General features: G+C 36.7%; 1 protein-coding gene across 1 annotated transcript; it reads right to left on the reverse strand.

Annotated features, from left to right (window-relative positions):
• Positions 1–276: 276 nt before the first annotated feature.
• On the reverse strand, positions 277–20793 carry LOC144440049 (short transient receptor potential channel 4-like). Its single transcript, XM_078129280.1, has 15 exons — positions 20724–20793; positions 15043–15216; positions 13996–14114; positions 9935–10042; positions 8920–9090; positions 8231–8449; positions 7465–7652; positions 6957–7174; positions 6292–6431; positions 5371–6005; positions 4811–5006; positions 4307–4480; positions 3450–3491; positions 1851–1978; positions 277–1144 (listed from the first exon to the last, which is right to left on the reverse strand). Exons 1-15 carry the CDS (start codon positions 20791–20793, stop codon positions 277–279), a joined length of 3450 nt encoding a protein of 1149 aa, XP_077985406.1.
• Positions 20794–22182: the final 1389 nt, after the last annotated feature.

Raw genomic sequence — 22182 nt, forward strand, 5'->3', positions numbered from 1 at the left:
TGCACGCACGCACGCACGCACGCACGCACGCACGCACGCACGCACGCACGCACGCACGCACGCACGCACGCACGCACGCACGCACACACACACGCACACACACACATACATACATACATACATACATACATACATACATACATACTTTATTCTATGATATGTGTACATCGTCTGACATGAACATTTCTTCAATAATGCTGATTTGGTAAGTAAATATGTGTAATAAGTTAGAGTAAATCCTTTACATGTAGTATGCACAGTTAAAGTGTAATATCTTTATTGTTCCTCGTCTGATTGTTCAAAAGTTTTAAACACATTCTGGTATTTTTGAAACCGAGGCAATTTCGAGACACGTTGTCGTGGTAACCTATTGGCTCCATGGAGACGTTGAAACCCTTCTCTTAGAATTGGAACTGGTGTAGACGATCCTAATACCTGTTCAAATGTATACCTCGACAGATCATAATCATCATCATCATCATCATCATCATCATCATCATCATCATCATCATCATCACCCGAAGACATGTCTGTGGTTTCGATGACTAGCTGACTTTTTACAATTCCTTCAAGTTCCATAAGAGGTTGGATTCCTACACTAGCATTTTCAAAATGGTGTTCCACTTCTTCAAGACCAAAGACTTCCTCTGTGTTTACGTCTTCTTCTTGTATGAAAGGTAAATGGATTACTCTTTCTTCAACAGGTTGTAAGCGTACCGGCCGAGGACGCACTGCAGTTTCAAGTAAAATGTCTTCTGCATTCGCCTGAATTTCCATCTCTGCCTTCTTTACTGGTATTTGAATGGGAGGTGTTGGAGGTGGTGGTTGGCTTGGTTGTAAAGGTATTGTTCTTTGGTTACTTTGCTGCTGCTGTATAAGCTCATCTGCAATATTTTTCAGCATCGCATCAGTACCCATACTTTGTCTTCTCGATTCCGTATTTACTTCTTCCAGCCTCGTGCCCAGTGTTTGAATCATTTCACTGTGGCCTTCAGCACGTATCATAAGTTCATTTTGAAGTACTTGTAACACATCAAGGTTGACTTTCTCCATTTGAACCAGTCTTAAGATTAGACTGTTGATATGACTATTTGTAAGTGACGCGTTTCTCTCTAGTTTCTGGGCTAATCCAAGCTGTTCATATCTGAGGGGAAAAGGAGAGTGAATGTTTGAGCACAATTTAATATTTTAGTCTCAGTATGTGTCTTCTCATTAGTGTACTTCCTTGCTGAATTCGAACTACTAGTATTGCTATTCTGTCTATATTTTACCCGAATGTGTATATGTTTATATTCTCTTTCTGTTTTCCCCATTCGAATTCTCTGTCTTCTCTCTCCTCCATCCCTCCCTCTCCCCTGTCTGTCTGTCTGTCTGTCTGTCTGTCTGTCTGTCTGTCTGTCTGTCTGTCTGTCTGTCTGTCTGTCTGTCTGTCTGTCTGTCTGTGTTTGTGTGTGTGTGTGTGTCTGTCTCTCTCACTCTCTCCCTGTCTGTATATCTTCATTACAACTCAAACAACCCTCGTTTTGTGTATCTTTCTATATACTCCCTCTTGGTAATTTCATGAGCTGTACTTTATTTGTTACCATTACATTTTAAAAGGAACTATTTTATAGCGTACATATTCCTTAAATAGAAATAAAATAGCAACGTGTCAACTTTCACTCACCTAAAACTAGACATATCTTGTTTGAATTCCATAAACTTTCACTCACCTAAAACTAGACATATCTTGTTTGAATTCCATAAACTTTCACTCACCTAAAACTAGACATATCTTGTTTGAATTCCATAAACTTTCACTCACCTAAAACTAGACATATCTTGTTTGAATTCCATAAACTTTCACTCACCTAAAACTAGACATATCTTGTTTGAATTCCATAAATTCTATTCTTGTCACACCGTCATCACCTTTACCTCGTCCATGTCCAGACTTCTTATCAGCAAAATATCTCAATACTAATTGGGCCACAACATTCTGTAAGTAATAATTAATTTATGATTTTATGAATACACTAATACTCATTTTATACTGCTAAATAATATATTGGGTAAAAACAGGCATTGTCTTGATTGTAGGACTATGATCATAATCAACTTAATTCACTCTAGGCACAATTAGTACTTTTATCATATTTTGGTTTGTTTTACTTGAATTTTAAATGCGTTCTGTTATACTTTGTATCGTCAGAAACGTACCAGAGAGACTTGTCATAAGAGACTACCGATTACAAGACTGTAACAGACTACCTATTACAAATCTGTAACAGACTACCGATTACAAGACTGTAACAGGCTACCTATTACAAGCCTGTAACAAGCCTGTAACAGACTACCTATTACAAGGCTGTAACAGACTACCTATTACAAGTCTGTAACAAGGCTGTAACATACTACCTATTACAAGCCTGTAACAAGACAGTAACAGACTACCTATTACAAGGCTGTAACAGACTACCTATTACAAGTCTGTAACAAGCCTGTAACAGACTACCTATTACAAGTCTGTAACAAGACTGTAACAGACTACCTATTCTGCAACAAGACTGTAACAGACTACCTATTCTGTAACAAGACTGTAACAGACTACCTATTCTGTAACAAGACTGTAACAGACTACCTATTCTGTAACAAGACTGTAACAGACTACCTATTCTGTAACAAGACTGTAACAGACTACCTATTCTGTAACAAGACTGTAACAGACTACCTATTACAAGTCTGTAACAAGACTGTAACAGACTACCTATTCTGTAACAAGACTGTAACAGACTACCTATTCTGTAACAAGACTGTAACAGACTACCTATTACAAGTCTGTAACAAGACTGTAACAGACTACCTATTCTGTAACAAGACTGTAACAGACTACCTATTCTGTAACAAGACTGTAACAGACTACCTATTCTGTAACAAGACTGTAACAGACTACCTATTCTGTAACAAGACTGTAACAGACTACCTATTACAAGTCTGTAACAAGACTGTAACAGACTACCTATTCTGTAACAAGACTGTAACAGACTACCTATTCTGTAACAAGACTGTAACAGACTACCTATTACAAGTCTGTAACAAGACTGTAACAGACTACCTATTCTGTAACAAGACTGTAACAGACTACCTATTCTGTAACAAGACTGTAACAGACTACCTATTCTGTAACAAGACTGTAACAGACTACCTATTCTGTAACAAGACTGTAACAGACTACCTATTCTGTAACAAGACTGTAACAGACTACCTATTCTGTAACAAGACTGTAACAGACTACCTATTCTGTAACAAGACTGTAACAGACTACCTATTCTGTAACAGTGACCATGACAAGAATTAGAATAAAGGATGGCTCTCAGAATCGCGTTTGTGATCAATTAGAGTAACAACAGTTAATGTACAATTATCAAATATTCTGGACCATTCTCCGACTTCCACTCGGCGTCACTCACCTGATATCTTTTGTGTTTTTTCAGAGTCTTCCTTCTTTGTCTCTACAATAAAACAAACGTTGGCAAAATCGTAATTATTATATATGAAGGACGAGTATAGTCAGTAATCTAAAAAAACAGATTATACATAATATGTAGTAATTACTATCTATCCAACAAGACAGGCTGTTGCTTTGCAGTTTACTGTCGTCCTATCCTTGACGCTTCTTCAAGCTGACTCATATGATTTAGAGACAGGTTGATAACGGAACAAAAATGTGGCCACTCAAAACAACATCAAGTCCAGTACTGTGGGATAGACATTGTTGTTACTTCATTATTAACTTTATACCTGGATGACTGTAAACATTCACAGACACAGACTATATACATCACTTATAGGATTACAACTACTACGTTGACATTTAGTTGTAATTCATATCACATTTCTTCTAAAAAAAAACACTTTGATTTGTCTACATATGATTTATTGGGTCCAGAAAAGGGTTGTCGGTGACAGAGTGGTTAAACCACTTGCTCCTTGCCACTGCGGTCGGGGTTCGAACCCATTTAGGGTTGTCGGTGGCAGAGTGGCTAAACCACTTGCCTCTTACCACTGCGGTCGGGGTTCGAACCCATTTAGGGGTTGATTAAATTTACCAAGGTGTAAGTAAGAAAAGTGTCGTTCAGTTTGACTCTACCGAACAACGCATGTTTTCCCCGGGCACACCGGTTTCCTCCTACACTAACACTGAACCCTCCTCCTCTTATTGAGCTTTGCCTGTTGGATGGTAAGTAAATAAAAGTAAATAAACATTTCCATTTTGATTTCAGTTTGCTATTGGCAAATAGTATGATTGCTACACCATTGTCCATACCTCACTTCGTTTCCTAGCTGCCGATTTACACATACAAAGGTACATCCATCGGAAAGCTTTGACTATAAACTTTGAACTTGGTATGATGTTAAACGGTGGTGGTATGGGGGCGCCCTCAAAATAACTCATCCACATTTCAGACCGATGAAATTTCCACTCTTTGTCTGAGTTTATCTACAGAGAAATATGTGTATAGTTACTTATTGATATATGAACACACTGTACGTACGTACGTACGTACGTACATTCATAGATAGATAGATAGATAGATAGATAGATAGATAGATAGATAGATAGATAGATTATACATACATACATTATACATACATACATGCAGTCAGACGCACTAACTAACTGACTGACTGACTGACTGACTGACTGACTGATATCGGTTGGTTGATTGACTGATAGAGATAAGTGCATCCAAGGTTATATTTCAAACATTGTTTTTAGTTTATACTTTTAAAATTGTATTGAAAATGGAATTCATTAAAAATAACTTACTTCAATTTTGGTATACGTGTTACTCATGATAGCAATGAGCAAGTTGAGTAAAACTACCACGGCAATGATATAATAGACACCATACAATACTGTACCAAACCATTGAGTTGACGAGTGATTGGCTTTCATACGTAAAATATCGGGTTCCAATAATCCAAATAGTGACCAGAATAACGTCTCCATGCTACCACTTAATCTGAATATAGGAGATTTGAAACGTAGGGTAGCAGTTGTACATTTTGCTATATAAATGAGATAGACAGATGAACTAGGTTGTCTTGAATAAACCTGCCATGAAAGAAATGTTATTATGATGTACATGGCAAGTAAAAAAGAGAATATAATATTTGATAACTTGAACGTCAGACCACCAGAATTTTCTATAGTGGTCTGAGCTTGAACAGATAATGTTACCTTATGATCATAGTAAACAGCGCCATCTATCACAGCACGAACAAGATTATTTATACTTTTGCGCATATTTTCCTTTGACTTTTTTATTCAAACATATTCCTCTTGCCACAGTTTTTATATCTTCAATGAAATAAATATTTACTTACGATCCAAATGGTTGGTAATTACATTCTTTAACAGTGCCGTCACCTTCCTGTAGACATGCTATTTCGTCATCAGCAGCATACACCCAATAAATCTGAGACATGCCGAGAGCAAAAGCTACCCAGACAAATCCAAAGATAAACAGAAACTTAATGATGTCATAGTTCATTCTACTTAAAGAAATTTGCAATGGTCCGACAAGTTCGTTGATGACAATCACACGGAGGAGACGCAGAACACTCAACACACTGGCAACTGCAAACAGTACGTCAGCAAGTAACGTCGGATCCCATTCGTGCCAACTGTCACGTGGTATTGAATATGATACGTCATCGTATCCATAATCAGATGGGTTTATCTTTTCTGCAGAGTTCCCAAATGATGAATGTGTAATGAAATTTGTTAGCAGACTCGTTAAATTTGAAAGAGTACTTCGTGAATCGTCAGTTGTGTGTAAAGAGTTCACCAAACTTGAAATATTAGTGATAATATAAAACATCACATTGTTCAGTTCATCTTTCGTAACGTTTTGTAAATGTTGATGTTGGTTGTCTATAAAGTCACTGAGTATTAAAGCCTCCTGGTTGTCAAGTGATCGCTTGGAAATACTATTCAAGCGTTTTCGTTCATAGTCGAGCTGAAAAAGAAAACAAACAAACGGAATGTCAAATAAACGTAGAGGGTGCCATCGCTTTATGATTACAAAGCAATATTGTGATTGAAATCAACAATTTATTCATTGTATTAATTAAAAGATTACGTGACTACATTTTATTGTAAATGGTTTATCTCGATTATTGTCCGATAACTTATACGAACTTTCCTCCACTACGTATACTAAGTAAAGTCAACAAGCCAAGTAAGAACACACATAACCGTCCAAGGCGCGAAGCTTTGACACTGTTACCAATGTGTCGACTCACCTTCAACATGGAAATCACTTTAAGAGCGACCCATGTCCAGTAAATAGACAGTTGGAAGAAATCGATAATATTGTAAGGATTTTTTATGAATAACTTCAAGCCTTTTTGAAAGAGTTCCTGCATTTCACCCCATGTCATACCTACAAAAACAATGGAATAGTCATTGTCAGTAAAATATAACGATGACAAATGAGTACGTCTAATAATACAGTTTGTGATAAAAAAAACACTTTCAGAATATTATATTTTTGTACACGACGAAACTGTTGTCCAAATCACTTTGGAAATTTTGTAACACTGTATACAGAAAACGTAACACTGTATACAGAAAACGTAACAATGTATACAGAAAACGTAACACTGTATACAGAAAACGTAACACTGTATACAGAAAACGTAACACTGTATACAGAAAACGTAACAATGTATACAGAAAACGTAACACTGTATACAGAAAACGTAACACTGTATACAGAAAACGTAACACTGTATACAGAAAACGTAACACTGTATACAGAAAACATAACAATGCATACAGAAAACGTATCGAATGAAGCGCCAAAGATTTCGTCGTTGTGTCCACTCCTCAAATCACACGACAAGAGCGCCAACAACGTTGAACCATACAGTTTACAGCTCCCTCTAATAAATCTAGAAATACGTACCAATTAACCACACCACTATAAGATATTCGAGTAAATTTGGTGATGGACCTCGTCTCTGGTTCTCGAATGCCTGATATGCCAGAGTATCTATTCGTTCATCAACATCGTTAGTTAGCTGCTCTAATCCAAAGGAACCAATAAATGATAAATCCGATGAGAAAAATAGTAATACTAAGAATGTGAGGTAAGAGGCTGTGTTCATCAGAAATTTGACGAATCTGTTGAGAAAAAGAAAACTCCATTAAATGTAGAAACATTATAGGAAATACAAGCACATCTAATCTTATAGTGGAGTGTTTTAATCTATACAGAATCTATATTTGTCATAATACACATTTCTCATATTTTTAGAAATCGATAATCGATACGATCGAGTCCTTCATTTTCCCCTTCATTATTCATAGTAACTAAAATACAGGTCACATTTGAGTTTATCAATCAATATTGTAGATCCATCTATAAGACGCTAGGTGACGCTGTACTACACGACGTTAATTTCAATACTTACGGAATGTTCAGAAATGTATCGATGCGACCAAACGGAACGAATATATAAAGCAAAGAGAGGATTGGATAAGCAAGTCCTATTGCCATGGAGATGGGAATGGTTTGGACCAATGATCTGTCACGCCAGTTGGATAAACCACTGTACCATCGTTCTATCAACAATTGCTGGCAGTGAGGGTGGGCCACAAACTACAAACAGAAACGGATAACGTAAATGAATGTTATCAAACGATATGTGTTTAAATACGCATTCCTTCAAGGTTTTAATGTATTAAGGAACTTTCGTCTTTGAATTTCTACCTTTTTCCCGAATTCTTATTCGAACAGGGTAGGGATAAACTTATCAATAGAAACAATATCAAATTGCTTGTAATAGCGAGAAAACTTTCCTGGCATCAATGGAAAAACAAATTTAACTTTATTATTCCCAAAGACGCAACATTCAAGTACAATACTGTGTCTGATTTATAAACTATCACCCTAGCATTCTCAATCGGATTGACAAGATTTAGGGCAATGTCTCCTAACTACTGTCACAACAGTACATTATTTTGTCGATTAAATTCCCCCCTTTCAGAGTAAGATCGAAATATCAAGGCTGTACTGTAGTACATTAACATTGAAAAAGGACAAAACGTACTGAGACTGCATGGGGAGATAGATATGGCAATTACAGTACATGATTGAATCTTTTGAGTTTTTGCCACTTGCCAGGTTCAAAGGAAACCACACTGAATAAAGCATACATATCGTACAATACACTGTACCTGTTTTTGTCCAAGTTTAACAGCATGGAAAACATTATGTGGAAGATCAGTGTCTCCATGGTTTGTCTTGCTGTGTGTCAAAATTGTCGTCAACTCCTTCGAATCACGTGTCTCACCGAGTAGATCAGCAGCGAATTGTTCACATCTGTGTGCTAAGTCTTGATATTCCTGTCGGAATTCATAGTCCTTTACGCTCATTTCACGTAACTTCAAAGTCATCTACAAAGAGCAAGCGTCAAGTGATAAATCCACATCAATATTTGCTATTGCTTCAACAACTTTCCTCCCACCCATCCCACCCACCACCACCACTACCACCACCACCAACCACCCACCACCACCACCAAAAACGTGAGCGCTAAACAGAACTCGAAATGTAATCATTTTTTGCACATCAGACAAATTGGTTGTCTGCACGAACTGCTATTACATAGCAAACTCAGTTCGAGTAATCTTATTGTACAAACCATTCTTTCAGTTTATTGGCTGGATTAAAAATACTTTGAGTAGTGTGTACACATCTTGTGATTACTACGATGATACAACACAAAACAACAGAGAGAACCGACACCACAGTTTAGCTATAATACTATTTTGACTATTGAGGACCCCAGGGAAGATTGGCCTCGGCCAACTGGGCTACCATCTTTAAATTAAAATTGATTGATTGATTGACCATACATACATACCTTAAACCCTTTGTCTATTGGATCTGTACTTGTAAGGGACATATAAGCATCACTAGCCAGGGCTTGGTACACATTTAAAGTACCCAATGAATGTTGTAATGTATGTTTCTCAGTCACACGATCACTTGTACTACTTGGGTCATCTATACTAGCATCAAAACGAAGTAACAACTACGAAAGAAATAAAAAAAAACATAGCAAACACTTAAATATAAAATGTGTTAGTAATTTCCTTTCTGACACCCTTTCAATTTATGTATTATATATCACACACTATCACTTAAAACAACACTATTTGTTGTACTATTTAGGGTTAGGGTTAGGAATTACTGATTACTGTTTCGACTACAAAACCAACACTATATTCACTTTAAAATACAAATAATCAGACATTGTACATGCCATGCAAATTATTGTATCTGTAAGTAGTATAATCTGTTGAAATTGTGATTTATTGGGGGCGCTGATTGTTGCGTTTGGACCCAAAAATCAATTTGATTAGATGTATTGCACCATACACACGATGTGTACAGCTACACAAATACATTTACCTACACGTGATTCACTACTGTGCAGGGTGTACAATATTATGATTAAGTTATTATATCGAACAGAACAGTTTCAAAACAAAACAAAATAGAACGTTCAAGATTTAAGAGACATATACAAAAAAATGTTCTATCGCGGTATGTAGTATGACTGAGTCTGTAAAAACAAAGTAATTGTGACGTAGAGTAATTATCTCTAAACTTTTCCACCATCAGTAACATTTGGATGGTGTATACATAAATCTTTAAAATAGCAAAGATGTTATTAACTTAAAGATTACCCTACATTAGACATAACTATAATAAATAAATAAAGAGTCAGTGTGTCACATATGTATCTGAAGAGTAAATTATATTTTATTATACATTCATTATTGTTTATCTATTATTCATTTGATTTTTGATTACGACAAAAATATCTAATTGAATTCATATGGATGATGTCATTAAGAATTGTGTACACATACCTTTATGATGTCATAGTTATTGTGGTGTGCGGCTAATATGATTGGTGTAATATCTGGATGGAAATCTTCGTTTTCTGATCTGCAGTTAATTATGTTGATTGATCTACCCTGCAGTATAACAGTAAGATAGAATAAAGTTGGTTTTAAAATCAATTTATACAAATATTTCAGATGGCAAATATATGGCATCTTCTTTTGGCCCGACAAAGCATGCCCAGCCTAACTTTCCCATTATTGACATTGCCAGCCTAAGTTTCCCATTATTTGCATTGCCAGCCTAAGTTTCCCATTATTTGCATTGCCAGCCTAACTTTCCCATTATTGACATTGCCAGTCTAAGTTTCCCATTATTGACATTGCCAGCCTAAGTTTCCCATTATTTGCATTGCCAGCCTAAGTTTCCCATTATTGACATTGCCGACCTAACTTTCCCATTATTGACATTGCCAGCCTAAGTTTCCCATTATTTGCATTCCCAGCCTAAGTTTCCCATTATTGACATTGCCAGCCTAAGTTTCCCATTATTTGCATTGCCAGCCTAAGTTTCCCATTATTGACATTGCCAGCCTAAGTTTCCCATTATTGACATTGCCAGCCTAAGTTTCCCATTATTTGCATTGGCAGCCTAAGTTTCCCATTATTTACATTGCCAGCCTAAGTTTCCCATTATTGACATTGCCAGCCTAAGTTTCCCATTATTGACATTGCCAGCCTAACTTTCCCATTATTGACATTGCCAGCCTAAGTTTCCCATTATTGACATTGCCAGCCTAAGTTTCCCATTATTTACATTGCCAGCCTAAGTTTCCCATTATTTGCATTGCCAGCCTAAGTTTCCCATTATTGACATTGCCAGCCTAAGTTTCCCATTATTTGCATTCCCAGTCTAAGTTTCCCATTATATGCATTGCCGGCCTAAGTTTCCCATTATTTACATTGCCAGCCTAAGTTTCCCATTATTGACATTGCCAGCCTAAGTTTCCCATTATTTACATTGCCAGCCTAAGTTTCCCATTATTTGCATTGCCAGCCTAAGTTTCCCATTATTGACATTGCCAGCCTAAGTTTCCCATTATTTGCATTCCCAGTCTAAGTTTCCCATTATATGCATTGCCGGCCTAAGTTTCCCATTATTTACATTGCCAGCCTAAGTTTCCCATTATTGACATTGCCAGCCTAAGTTTCCCATTATTTACATTGCCAGCCTAAGTTTCCCATTATTTGCATTGCCAGCCTAAGTTTCCCATTATTGACATTGCCAGCCTAAGTTTCCCATTATTTGCATTCCCAGTCTAAGTTTCCCATTATATGCATTGCCGGCCTAAGTTTCCCATTATTTACATTGCCAGCCTAAGTTTCCCATGATTTGCATTGCCAGCCTAAGTTTCCCATTATTGACATTGCCGGCCTAACTTTCCCATTATTGACATTGCCAGCCTAAGTTTCCCATTATTTGCATTGCCAGCCCAAGTTTCCCATTATTTGCATTCCCAGTCTAAGTTTCCCATTATTTGCATTGCCGGCCTAAGTTTCCCATTATTTGCATTCCCAGCCGAAGTTTCCCATTATTTGCATTGCCAGCCTAAGTTTCCCATTATTGACATTGACAGCCTAAGTTTCCCATTATTTGCATTCCCAGTCTAAGTTTCCCATTATTTGAATTGCCGGCCTAAGTTTACCATTATTTGCATTCCCAGCCTAACTTTCCCATTATTGACATTGCCAGCCTAAGTTTCCCATTATTTGCATTGCCAGCCCAAGTTTCCCATTATTTGCATTCCCAGTCTAAGTTTCCCATTATTTGCATTGCCGGCCTAAGTTTCCCATTATTTGCATTCCCAGCCGAAGTTTCCCATTATTTGCATTGCCAGCCTAAGTTTCCCATTATTGACATTGCCAGCCTAAGTTTCCCATTATTTGCATTCCCAGTCTAAGTTTCCCATTATTGACATTGCCAGCCTAAGTTTCCCATTATTTGCATTGCCGGCCTAAGTTTCCCATTATTTGCATTGGCAGCCTAAGTTTCCCATTATTTGCATTGCCAGCCTAAGTTTCCCATTATTTGAATTGCCGGCCTAAGTTTCCCATTATTTGCATTGCCAGCCTAAGTTTCCCATTATTGACATTGCCGGCCTAACTTTCCCATTATTGACATTGCCAGCCTAAGTTTCCCATTATTTGCATTGCCAGCCTAAGTTTCCCATTATTTGCATTGCCAGCCTAAGTTTCCCATTATTTGCATTCCCAGTCTAAGTTTCCCATTATTTGCATTGCCGGCCTAAGTTTCCCATGATTTGCATTCCCAGCCGAAGTTTCCCATTATTTGCATTGCCGGCCTAAGTTTCCCATTATTGACATTGCCAGCCTAAGTTTCCCATTATTTGCATTCCCAGTCTAAGTTTCCCATTATTTGCATTCCCAGTCTAAGTTTCCCATTATATGCATTGCCGGCCTAAGTTTCCCATTATTTGCATTGCCGGCCTAAGTTTCCCATTATTTGCATTCCCAGCCGAAGTTTCCCATTATTTGCATTGCCAGCCTAAGTTTCCCATTATTTGCTTTGCCAGCCCAAGTTTCCCATTATTTGCATTCCCAGTCTAAGTTTCCCATTATTTGCATTGCCGGCCTAAGTTTCCCATTATTTGCATTGGCAGCCTAAGTTTCCCATTATTTGCATTGCCAGCCTAAGTTTCCCATTATTTGCATTGCCAGCCTAAGTTTCCCATTATTTGCATTGCCAGCCTAAGTTTCCCATTATTGACATTGCCAGCCTAAGTTTCCCATTATTTGCATTGCCGGCCTAAGTTTCCCATTATTGACATTGCCAGCCTAAGTTTCCCATTATTGACATTGCCAGCCTAAGTTTCCCATTATTGACATTGCCAGCCTAAGTTTCCCATTATTTACATTAGAGATTTACATTAATTTACCTTTCATGGCAGCAAAGTATACTCTTCAATGTGAGGCCATACACAACAAAGAACAGTTCATTTTCTCAGTCTTATTTTTGAGTCAAAATCACGAGCAAACAAGTCTGAATAAATCATGGATATGAATGGAAATCACAATTGTACGTATATCTATTCCTGCTGGCTATAACATTTTTCCGCTGAAATCACTCGTTGAAGGGTACGTGAGGTAGCGTTACCCTAAGTGGACATTGGTTCACGTTTCAATCTGATTAAAATCTGATGTAGTTAAGTTGGCGCGATTTCTTTATTTACCCCTGTTCCCTACGTTTATTGCCGTTTGTTCTTTTTTTGTTCTGCGAGTGAGCACCTTGTTCCTACTAAAGTACTATATTAGGAACAAGGCGCCCACTCACGAAACACAAAAAACCGTAGGAAACAGAGGTAAAATTAAATGAAGAAATCGCGCCAAGTTCACTACATCAGATTTTAATCAAATTGTGATTATGTGTAAATCTGGCAACTTTTAGAACGAAATAGACAGTCTGTTGAAAAGTACTTGGAAACGTCTAGATGCAGGAGTCGTTTTACTTTTGCAGAATCTTCATGAACAGAGAAAGAACCGTAGCTTGGTTATTGAGAGGGTTACCAATTAGCACTCAGTGTAGACCCTTACAATTTTACGACGTCTTCTCTTTTTACGTCTACCCTAGACTCTTACTTTTAAGGGTTATGACAAGTCAGGCGAAATGAAATGTTTAGAAATTTCCATCAAATATTTGGCATTCTTGTTTCTGTTTTATTTTGCAAGTTCGTGCAAAAAATAAACACAATTAAACGAACTTGAAAAACTGTCATAAAACGGGAGTATGTACACTTGGTGAGAAGGTGAAGTACGTATAGAAGGTGACATACATACATACATGCAATAATGTCTCTTAACATTTAATCACATTCACCTTACTTTGTCAAAAAGAGAACTACTTAACCCACCAAGCTAGTTTACCCATTTCCATGGTCCCAATTGTTAACAATTGGTTCGAGTGTCTGTCCGAAGTTTCAAAGTATCTGTACCGAAGCAATGTTCACCACTTCAGCAGTAAGTGATAGAGGTTGAGTGTTTCCATTGACACAGTATAATATATAACGTACCTTGTAGGACCTTGAATACTCGCAGAGTAGTTCAACACCTCGGAAGAACTGTGCATCTACAGCCCGTAATAAAGCATCGCCTACGTGGACATCATGTTGTAGCAAGCATATCATTGCATCTAGGGATTTAAAAAAATAGATGTTATCTTATATATGTTATCACGGAACGCTGTAGTACAAGAAAACAGCACAGTAAAATCAAAATACTCTAGACGTGATATCACAATATGATATGATACAACACAACACAACACAACACAACACAACACAACACAACACAACACAACACAACACAACACAACACTACACTACGCAACGCAACGCAACACAAAAACACAACACAACACAACACAACACAACGCAACGCAACGCAACGCAACACAGCGAAATGCAACACAACACAACACAACACAGCACAACACAACACAATGTTGGAAGACACAACAACACCAAATTACAACATTAAAACACTTACCAATATGTCCATTTTGTAAATTGCAACATTAAAATACTTACCAATATGTCCATTTTGTAAATTACAACATTAAAACACTTACCAATATGTCCATTTTGTAAATTGCAACATTGAAACACTTACCAATATGTCCATTTTGTAAATTGCAACATTAAAACACTTACCAATATGTCCATTTTGTAAATTACAACATTAAAACCCTTACCAATATGTCCATTTTGTAAATTGCAACATTAAAACACTTACCAATATGTCCATTTTGTAAATTGCAACATTAAAACACTTGCCAATATGTCCATTTTGTAAATTACAACATTAAAACCCTTACCAATATGTCCATTTTGTAAATTGCAACATTAAAATACTTACCAATATGTCTATTTTGTAAATTGCAACATTAAAACACTTACCAATGTCTATTTTGTAAATTGCAACATTAAAATACTTACCAATATGTCCATTTTGTAAATTGCAACATTAAAACACTTACAAATATGTCCATTTTGTAAATTGCAACATTAAAACACTTACCAATATGTCCATTTTGTAAATTGCAACATTAAAATACTTACCAATATGTCCATTTTGCAACGCTATTACTAAAGATGTTCGTCCTTTCCTATCAACACAATTCCTGTTCATAGATTCAATATCCAGCGTATATTCCAATGTTTGTACATCTCCCTTCTCAGCAGCTGCAAGGTATAACATCTCAATATCTTCTTCCTCTCCGAATATTCTACGAGCTGTCAAATATATAAATCCATAACAGACCAATGATTCCCAACAGAATTAAAATCCTCACAAAATGGAAGGATTTTGCTGTTGCATTCTCAACCGGGTATCCATATGGTCACTTTTCTTTATTTGAACCGTTCTCGGTATGTTACTCTAACACCCTTTATTGTTGTGGTCTTGTGGTAGATATGATGAAGCGTAGCCCTATTTTCCTGCATTTGTTTACTTGTCTGTATAGGTTTTGTCATTGTTCATTGTGCCCTATTTTAAAACGTCTTTGATTTCAAATTGTATTCATATGCATGGTTTTAAAGTGCTATAATAAACTACTAGTTATACTTTTAAGACTGTGTTTCCAATAAAATATATCAAAAAATAAAATAAACACCCAGTAAATACATGGTCTTTTATAATTTATGCTGTTATTAACTATTATATGAATAAATCATTTTTTTTTCAAAATTGTCGAAAAATTTAGATAAATTATCTGGCCACACAGCCAACTGATCAATAAGCTAATAACCAAATGAAAAATCTTCAATTCAATCTTTAATTTGGCCATTCATTCATTTATCCATTTATTCATTTGATAATACAAAATAAGTTTTCATATTAAAGCTGCACTAGCTGGATCGGGTTGGGAAACTGTTTAGTTAGATATTAATGACTTACTCGTAATATCGTACACCCTGAACACTATGGAATCCACTGAGGGTAAACGTATTGTGTCGCTCTACACAATCATGATATGGTAAAATAAATCCAATCAAATTGATTTTTTGGTCCGCACCCAAAAATCAGCACCTCTAATGCGATGACAGTTTCAACCAATCCGTTGCTGTAGTACATATGGATACAATCGACCCTTAAAGATCATATAAAGTATCTCATTATTGATATTTTAACAATTTCCATCAGTAAATGTATTGTTGGTTGTCAGATCGAAAAACTAACACTCCAGTTACAGCTAGTGTAGGTTTAATTATTTCATCATTTCATCTTAGCAATCATTTATTCACATTTAACACTTGATTTTACTTTCAATTTTTGTTAGTTCATGAGTCTATTCACCCGCCGTTCGCTAATTCGTTCATCCATACATTCTCACTTGTACCACCCACCCACCCATCAATCCATCCATCCAGAACAACAGAAACCATACTTGAAAGGAAGCTAGCATTAAGGAATGATAGCGTGGGACCACTAGACCATTTTATTTGCCACTTAGTTATGTTGATATTCATGCATACTTCATGAGTCTTTTGTTAAAACAGTGGTAAACATGTACGACTACACATTAACTCATTCTGGTCACAGTCGTGAAAATTGGCCTTGGCACCGATAATTGAGACATTTATTGTTTTTATGAAGGACACTACACCGACTGAGCACTTGGTGTTTAGCATGGTGGAGTGATACCATACATAGATCTAGACGACGAACATATACAGCGTTTAACGAGTAGACATATAGAATGAAAACCTTTGTCACGTCCTTCAAACAAACATTTCGGCATTAACTATATTTGATCTTTTTCAATGAAAAAAATTATCTGTTTTCCAACGAAGCCAAAATATAGTAGCAGGGCCATGTCTAATTATTTTTTTTTACAAAGTAAGATTAATTGACTGTTTTTCTAAAACATTTTTAAACACAGATCTAGCATATGTTTGCAATTATGTTTAAACAGAGACACAGTACTAGTGTATGTGGTATTTACAACAATACATTTGCTCCAGTAGATATACCTTGGCATTCAATACAATTCCCCTACCCGTGTGCCAAAAAATGACCTTTGACCTAGATTCGACGATTGCACACTTGTAATACTATGAGACTCAATTTCATGAACCTCGCCTATTTACAAATGTTTGCAGGATAATAAATTATCACATTGTCTTTATTGATTTAGTAAATGAACGACGCATTGTAAGGTAAATCTACAAAAATGGAGTTGGCAGCAAAATAATACCAAGTAAATTCTAACATTAGTATAATTCACCATGACAAAACATGTGTCCTAGTTAGAGATTCCCCACCCACCCTCCCCTTCATACACTAACAACATAACTGAAAAAAATATTATAAAGGAACTCGATGACCTTGAGAAGATGGGTTGATTATTCCTAAAAGGTTGAAATTCAATGTATGACCCCGAGTGGTTGTTATGATTCGGTCGACAAGATAACTTGATTACCGTTTACACGTCTGTACGAGTCCATGTTCCTGACAGCGCTATAAGACAATCGGCGGTCGAATATAAGTGTCACAAAATAGTATGAGAATGTCAAGTTACTTGTAATCATAGTGTTGGATAAATTTATAAAAGCAACACCGACCATGAGACAGTTGGTCTCATAGGAGGGATCAGTTGCTGACACATGGGGACCATGTCATATCGAATTGTCAATGGGACTCTCAGTCCACTGTTTAGGAATTAACAATGCCGTAATATCAATAGAGAGAACGTCTTTAAAATGCCTAGCTAGAGCAGCTCATGACTTCGTACACACGACTAGCGTTAAGACGCAAAATTCTACTAAAATCTATAGCAAGTGACGAAAGAAAATGTTGGGTTATTGGCAGTGTATTAAGACCTGGACTGATTTACACAGAATGCTGAATATACGAATGACTGCGAATCATAGAGACCACAAAGCCTAGGGCAACCACGAGCTACAAACATTCGTGTACACAAATTAACTAGAGATACTTACGATTAAATTCAAAACTATCAACTCCAGAGAATATCTCGCCTTCCATTTTTCTCTGCCTATTTTCATACAGAAAGACAAAACTATCGACAAAAGTTTACTCCAAAACATATAGACCTATTTGATATCGAATGTTTTTATTGCATCAAGCGTATATAAAGGGCTGTATACACGGCATAGAAAGTACAAGAGATGGCTACCAATAGCGTTTTTGTTGTCCATTGAATCGAGGTTATACCCCACCCTGATACCTGTCTTCATAATCCTATCAACAGTATATAGGTACACGAATACTATACTATGATGTGGTAGACATTTACGCATTTTAATAAACGACGAGGTTGTAATTTGTAAAGTTTTATAACCAATTGTTGTATTTTTACTACAACTATACTCATATGTTGGCCAGAAAGTTATGGGATAAAACCTTCACAACGATAGCAATTGTGTATGGACTGAGATAACCAGTAAAAATGTAATTCTAACCAACAGGACAAATCCCCCATAACAATAGCAATTGTAAATGGAATAACCAGCAAATATAGTGATATAATAGTCACATGACCCAGTACGCTGATAACCTAACCTCTAATGTCATAAACTCATCAAAGCTCAGCTCAGGTAAGGTGTAATACCCCTGTATACAGAGAGTGGACGATACAGCTGTGAATCAATAGCTGATTTTTTTTACATTTTTGTAATTAGTGTCAAAACTGAAGTACATTTTCTTTCACAACGTATTTTATAAATACCTTCTGTAATCTGCACTTTTAATGTTAAAGACGATTACTCTGAGTTGTCTGATAATCAAAAACTAAAGTACTTGGTGTCAAGAAAAGTTAGAAATGTTGTTAGGTACTAAACCGAGAAAAGTTTTTTAAACAGTATAACTTGTACGTTTGCAGATAGTTTCATGCTTCTTTTTTGCCTTGTACATTTTATTCACTGTAATGTACCACTCATTCTGTTCTAGTTTTGTTTCATTTACTAAGGTGACATATAAGGCCATTTGTCTGGAAGGTCGTGTATTGTACATTTTTATTATATTTTGTCATACAGTACCCTATGTCACATACTCTGTTTGAGGTATGCAACGACCCTCTCCCTGACGAAGATGTCGTATTGCTCTTGTCCCCTCGTGTATACTTCTCAGACAGTCTTTATAACTTCAGATCCATAATATATATATATTATACATATCCACGTTCCCCAGTCTTGCTAAAACCCCAACCCGTTACTTTTGTTCAGGTCTTCTCAACTGGTTTATCTCTGTGTACTTTTCATCAAATTTAAATTAAACCGATCATTTTACAATTAAGATGAGCCCTACTCACAACGGAGAAATATTAGAAATATTCGGCCCTTAATATGGACATGAGAGAGAGAGAGAGAGAGAGAGAGAGAGAGAGAGATAACTTGTGAATTTGAGGTGCTAACATTTCTTAAAACTGTTTATTTCTAATCAATCTAAAGTATATAAACTTTTCAAAAGTCTAATAAAGTTGAAACCATTTGAGACAAGGATAAAAGAATAACATTTGTTGCGTCAGTGAACTGTAAACAATGTTCACAATACTTCTTTTCTTGTGTTATTAAGTCATCCGAAATTAATCCGAGGACAATATAACACTGTCGGTCAGGGAGCAAATTACTTGTTTATGTTATCTATAAGGGGATCCTTTGAAGTTGGTGACCTTTGACCTCTGACTTCAGGTGTGTTTACTTAAAACATTAATGACATTTATGGTTTGGAAAGTAAAATGCTATAAATCTTGAAACTATCTTAGAAATATAAATCTATCACTGATGATTAATACGTATAGATGTTGGCTGTAGTCAGACAGAGACGCCGCTGTCAGACACTGATGTCAATAGATCAGACAGAGAGAATGTCGAAATAAACATGTATGTCACGTGGCAAGCTAAAACATAGTTATACTACAAACCATATGGAAGTACAACCAATGTGGTACTAGACAAAGACATATTGTCTGTCGAGACTTGAGTCAATCCTAGGTTCTCGCTTTGGTTCAGTTTACCTGTAATCTATCTGAATTAGATAGGATCACATTTTGTTTCGGCCAAATTGTATAGTTCTATAAAGATCATTGTTTTTCTTACCTAAATTGTAATCCTAAACCTCTCTCTATAGTGGTCTGATCCTAAACCGATAAACAAAACATCAACATCAAGGGTTTGTGGCAATGTACTGCGTTATTTTATGTTGTTACGGTGATGATTTGACTTGTCATGAAAGGACGAGATTGTGATGCCTTTTTTGCTCGTTTGGTTGTTTGTCTGCGAGGTTGTTTCTGTGTCTGTCTGATGTTGTTTTCTTTGTTTTGTTGTGCTTTGTTGTGTTGTTTTTGGGGTGGCCTCTAAGACTTACGTGTTCAAAGGAAAGAATAAGTTACATTGAATACATACTCTCTTTTGATACTTACTGAAAGTATATTTGACTTGAAAGCTAGAAATGAAGTCATCATCACCATCAACATTTACGCCAATTATCACCACCACCACTCCTATCATCATCATCATCATCATCATCATTACACATGTAATTTTTCAACAAAAGCCCCTTTACAATATACATGGCTTGAGATAATGAAAAATCAGAAAGTGGGAGGTAACAAATGAAGTGGGCTTAATGCCATGCCTCAAGTCTCCGTGCTGTGGGGGGGGGGGGGGAATTATAAAATGTATTTTTGGTGGGGCAATTATAAATAAAAAAAACTTTGAATATTTAAATACAAAAATCGAGTATTTGTACATATATCTCACTGGGTTGTGACACTTACCACTTTTGCGATATTCTTTCTTTTTCTTCTGTTTCTGCCCTGCAGAAACTCCATTCCTTGACTGCCACATTTCTAGTGAGTCTATAGTAACAACTCCAGCGTCGTACTATTGATCAAAGCCCTACACAGCTAGTAGTCAGGAAAGTCATAGGGTGTGTAGACGTCCCGAGGTCATGTCGTCTGTAGTGGACTAGTTCTATATAGGATAACAAAACAACTCAACTTTATCCATCAAAGTAATTCACATCGTATTATATTAGTCCTTTCGTCGTCAGCGAACTAATCTTGTTTTCACGTTAGTTTTGAATTTTCTCTCTGACCTTTCAGTTTACTTAAATATCTTTCGAATTGAATTGCATTTGTAGTTGCTGCAAGGTAAATAATGCCCATTGATGTAATTTGGGGTTCATTAGTCATACTTTCGTACAGGAGTGTAGTGAAACGAATTTGTTATGGGTGGACCAACTTGGTAACTATTTGCGATGCCCCAAGGCATTTTACAGTGTTGGTACTCATGTTAGGGTACGTATTTGTATAAAACAATTCAATCTCTGATATGGTCGTCTTCCCAATAGTATAAGTTACACAGTTGAAAACAGCTTTAGTATAACAACTAATGGTGATGTAAAAAAATAGTAACACGTAAGTATTTTGCCCTTTACACACAGATGGCCACAGAAGTTTGTTAACAAGTTGTTATCTGTAGTTGTGTGACTCGGCACTCCATAAATCACATCAATCATTCCGTCCATTGGTCGTGAGAAAACATGGCGCTAATGTTTGAGATGTTTAATAAATGTCAGTGTTTGAATAGCAATTTACATGTATTTATCTTCATTTCCAATTCCGCTCTTGTTTACCTTGCCCACTGTAAGCCTCGGACCACCATGATCCATGTCATTCATTGTGTCGATTTATCTCTGTCCCGTCTGTTTCTCTGTTCAGTTTCCCCGTGTCTCTCCCCCTCTCACTGTCTGTCTACCCCTGTGTCTGTCTATCTGTCCGTCTATCTATATGTCTGTCTGTCCGTCCGTCAGTTCGCCCCCCCCTCTCTCTCTCTCTCCCTCCCTCCCTCTCTCTCCCTCTCCCCCTCCCTCTCCTTCTCCCCCCTCTCTCTCGCTCTCTCTCTGTCTCTCTCTGTCTCTCTGTCTCTCTCTCTCTCTCTGTCTCTCTCTCTCTCTCTCTCTCTCTCTCTCTCTCTCTCTCTCTCAGATACATCAATTGACGTGTCATGGTCACCCTGAGGTTAGAGTGAATACGGCTATCAAACCTCCAAAGAACATTGTTCCTTGTTTATGGGCTGACTCAAAATAAATTGTACACAAAGCTACATTTCCCATTTACACAAATAAATTAATTGCTACACTCACTTCAGATGTAGTATTTGATGAAGGCATAAAGGCATGGATAATTGTTCTTGAAAATTTGATGTGATTCCTATGTCAAGGCTGTGACACGT

This window comes from Glandiceps talaboti, chromosome 9 (assembly GCF_964340395.1).
Source record: "Glandiceps talaboti chromosome 9, keGlaTala1.1, whole genome shotgun sequence".
Taxonomy (NCBI): domain Eukaryota; kingdom Metazoa; phylum Hemichordata; class Enteropneusta; family Spengelidae; genus Glandiceps; species Glandiceps talaboti.

What these genes read in the sequence shown, in the direction of transcription:
- LOC144440049 (XM_078129280.1), bottom strand. Translation starts at nt 20,793, where the DNA reads ATGTGGCAGTCAAGGAATGGAGTTTCTGCAGGGCAGAAACAGAAGAAA. An exon ending in TTAAACTTGGACAAAAACAG is followed by an intron (nt 7,653 to 8,230) that starts GTACAGTGTATT and finishes TTCTGTTTGTAG; the next exon opens with TTTGTGGCCCACCCTCACTG. An exon ending in AAGTGATTTCCATGTTGAAG is followed by an intron (nt 6,006 to 6,291) that starts GTGAGTCGACAC and finishes TTTCTTTTTCAG; the next exon opens with CTCGACTATGAACGAAAACG.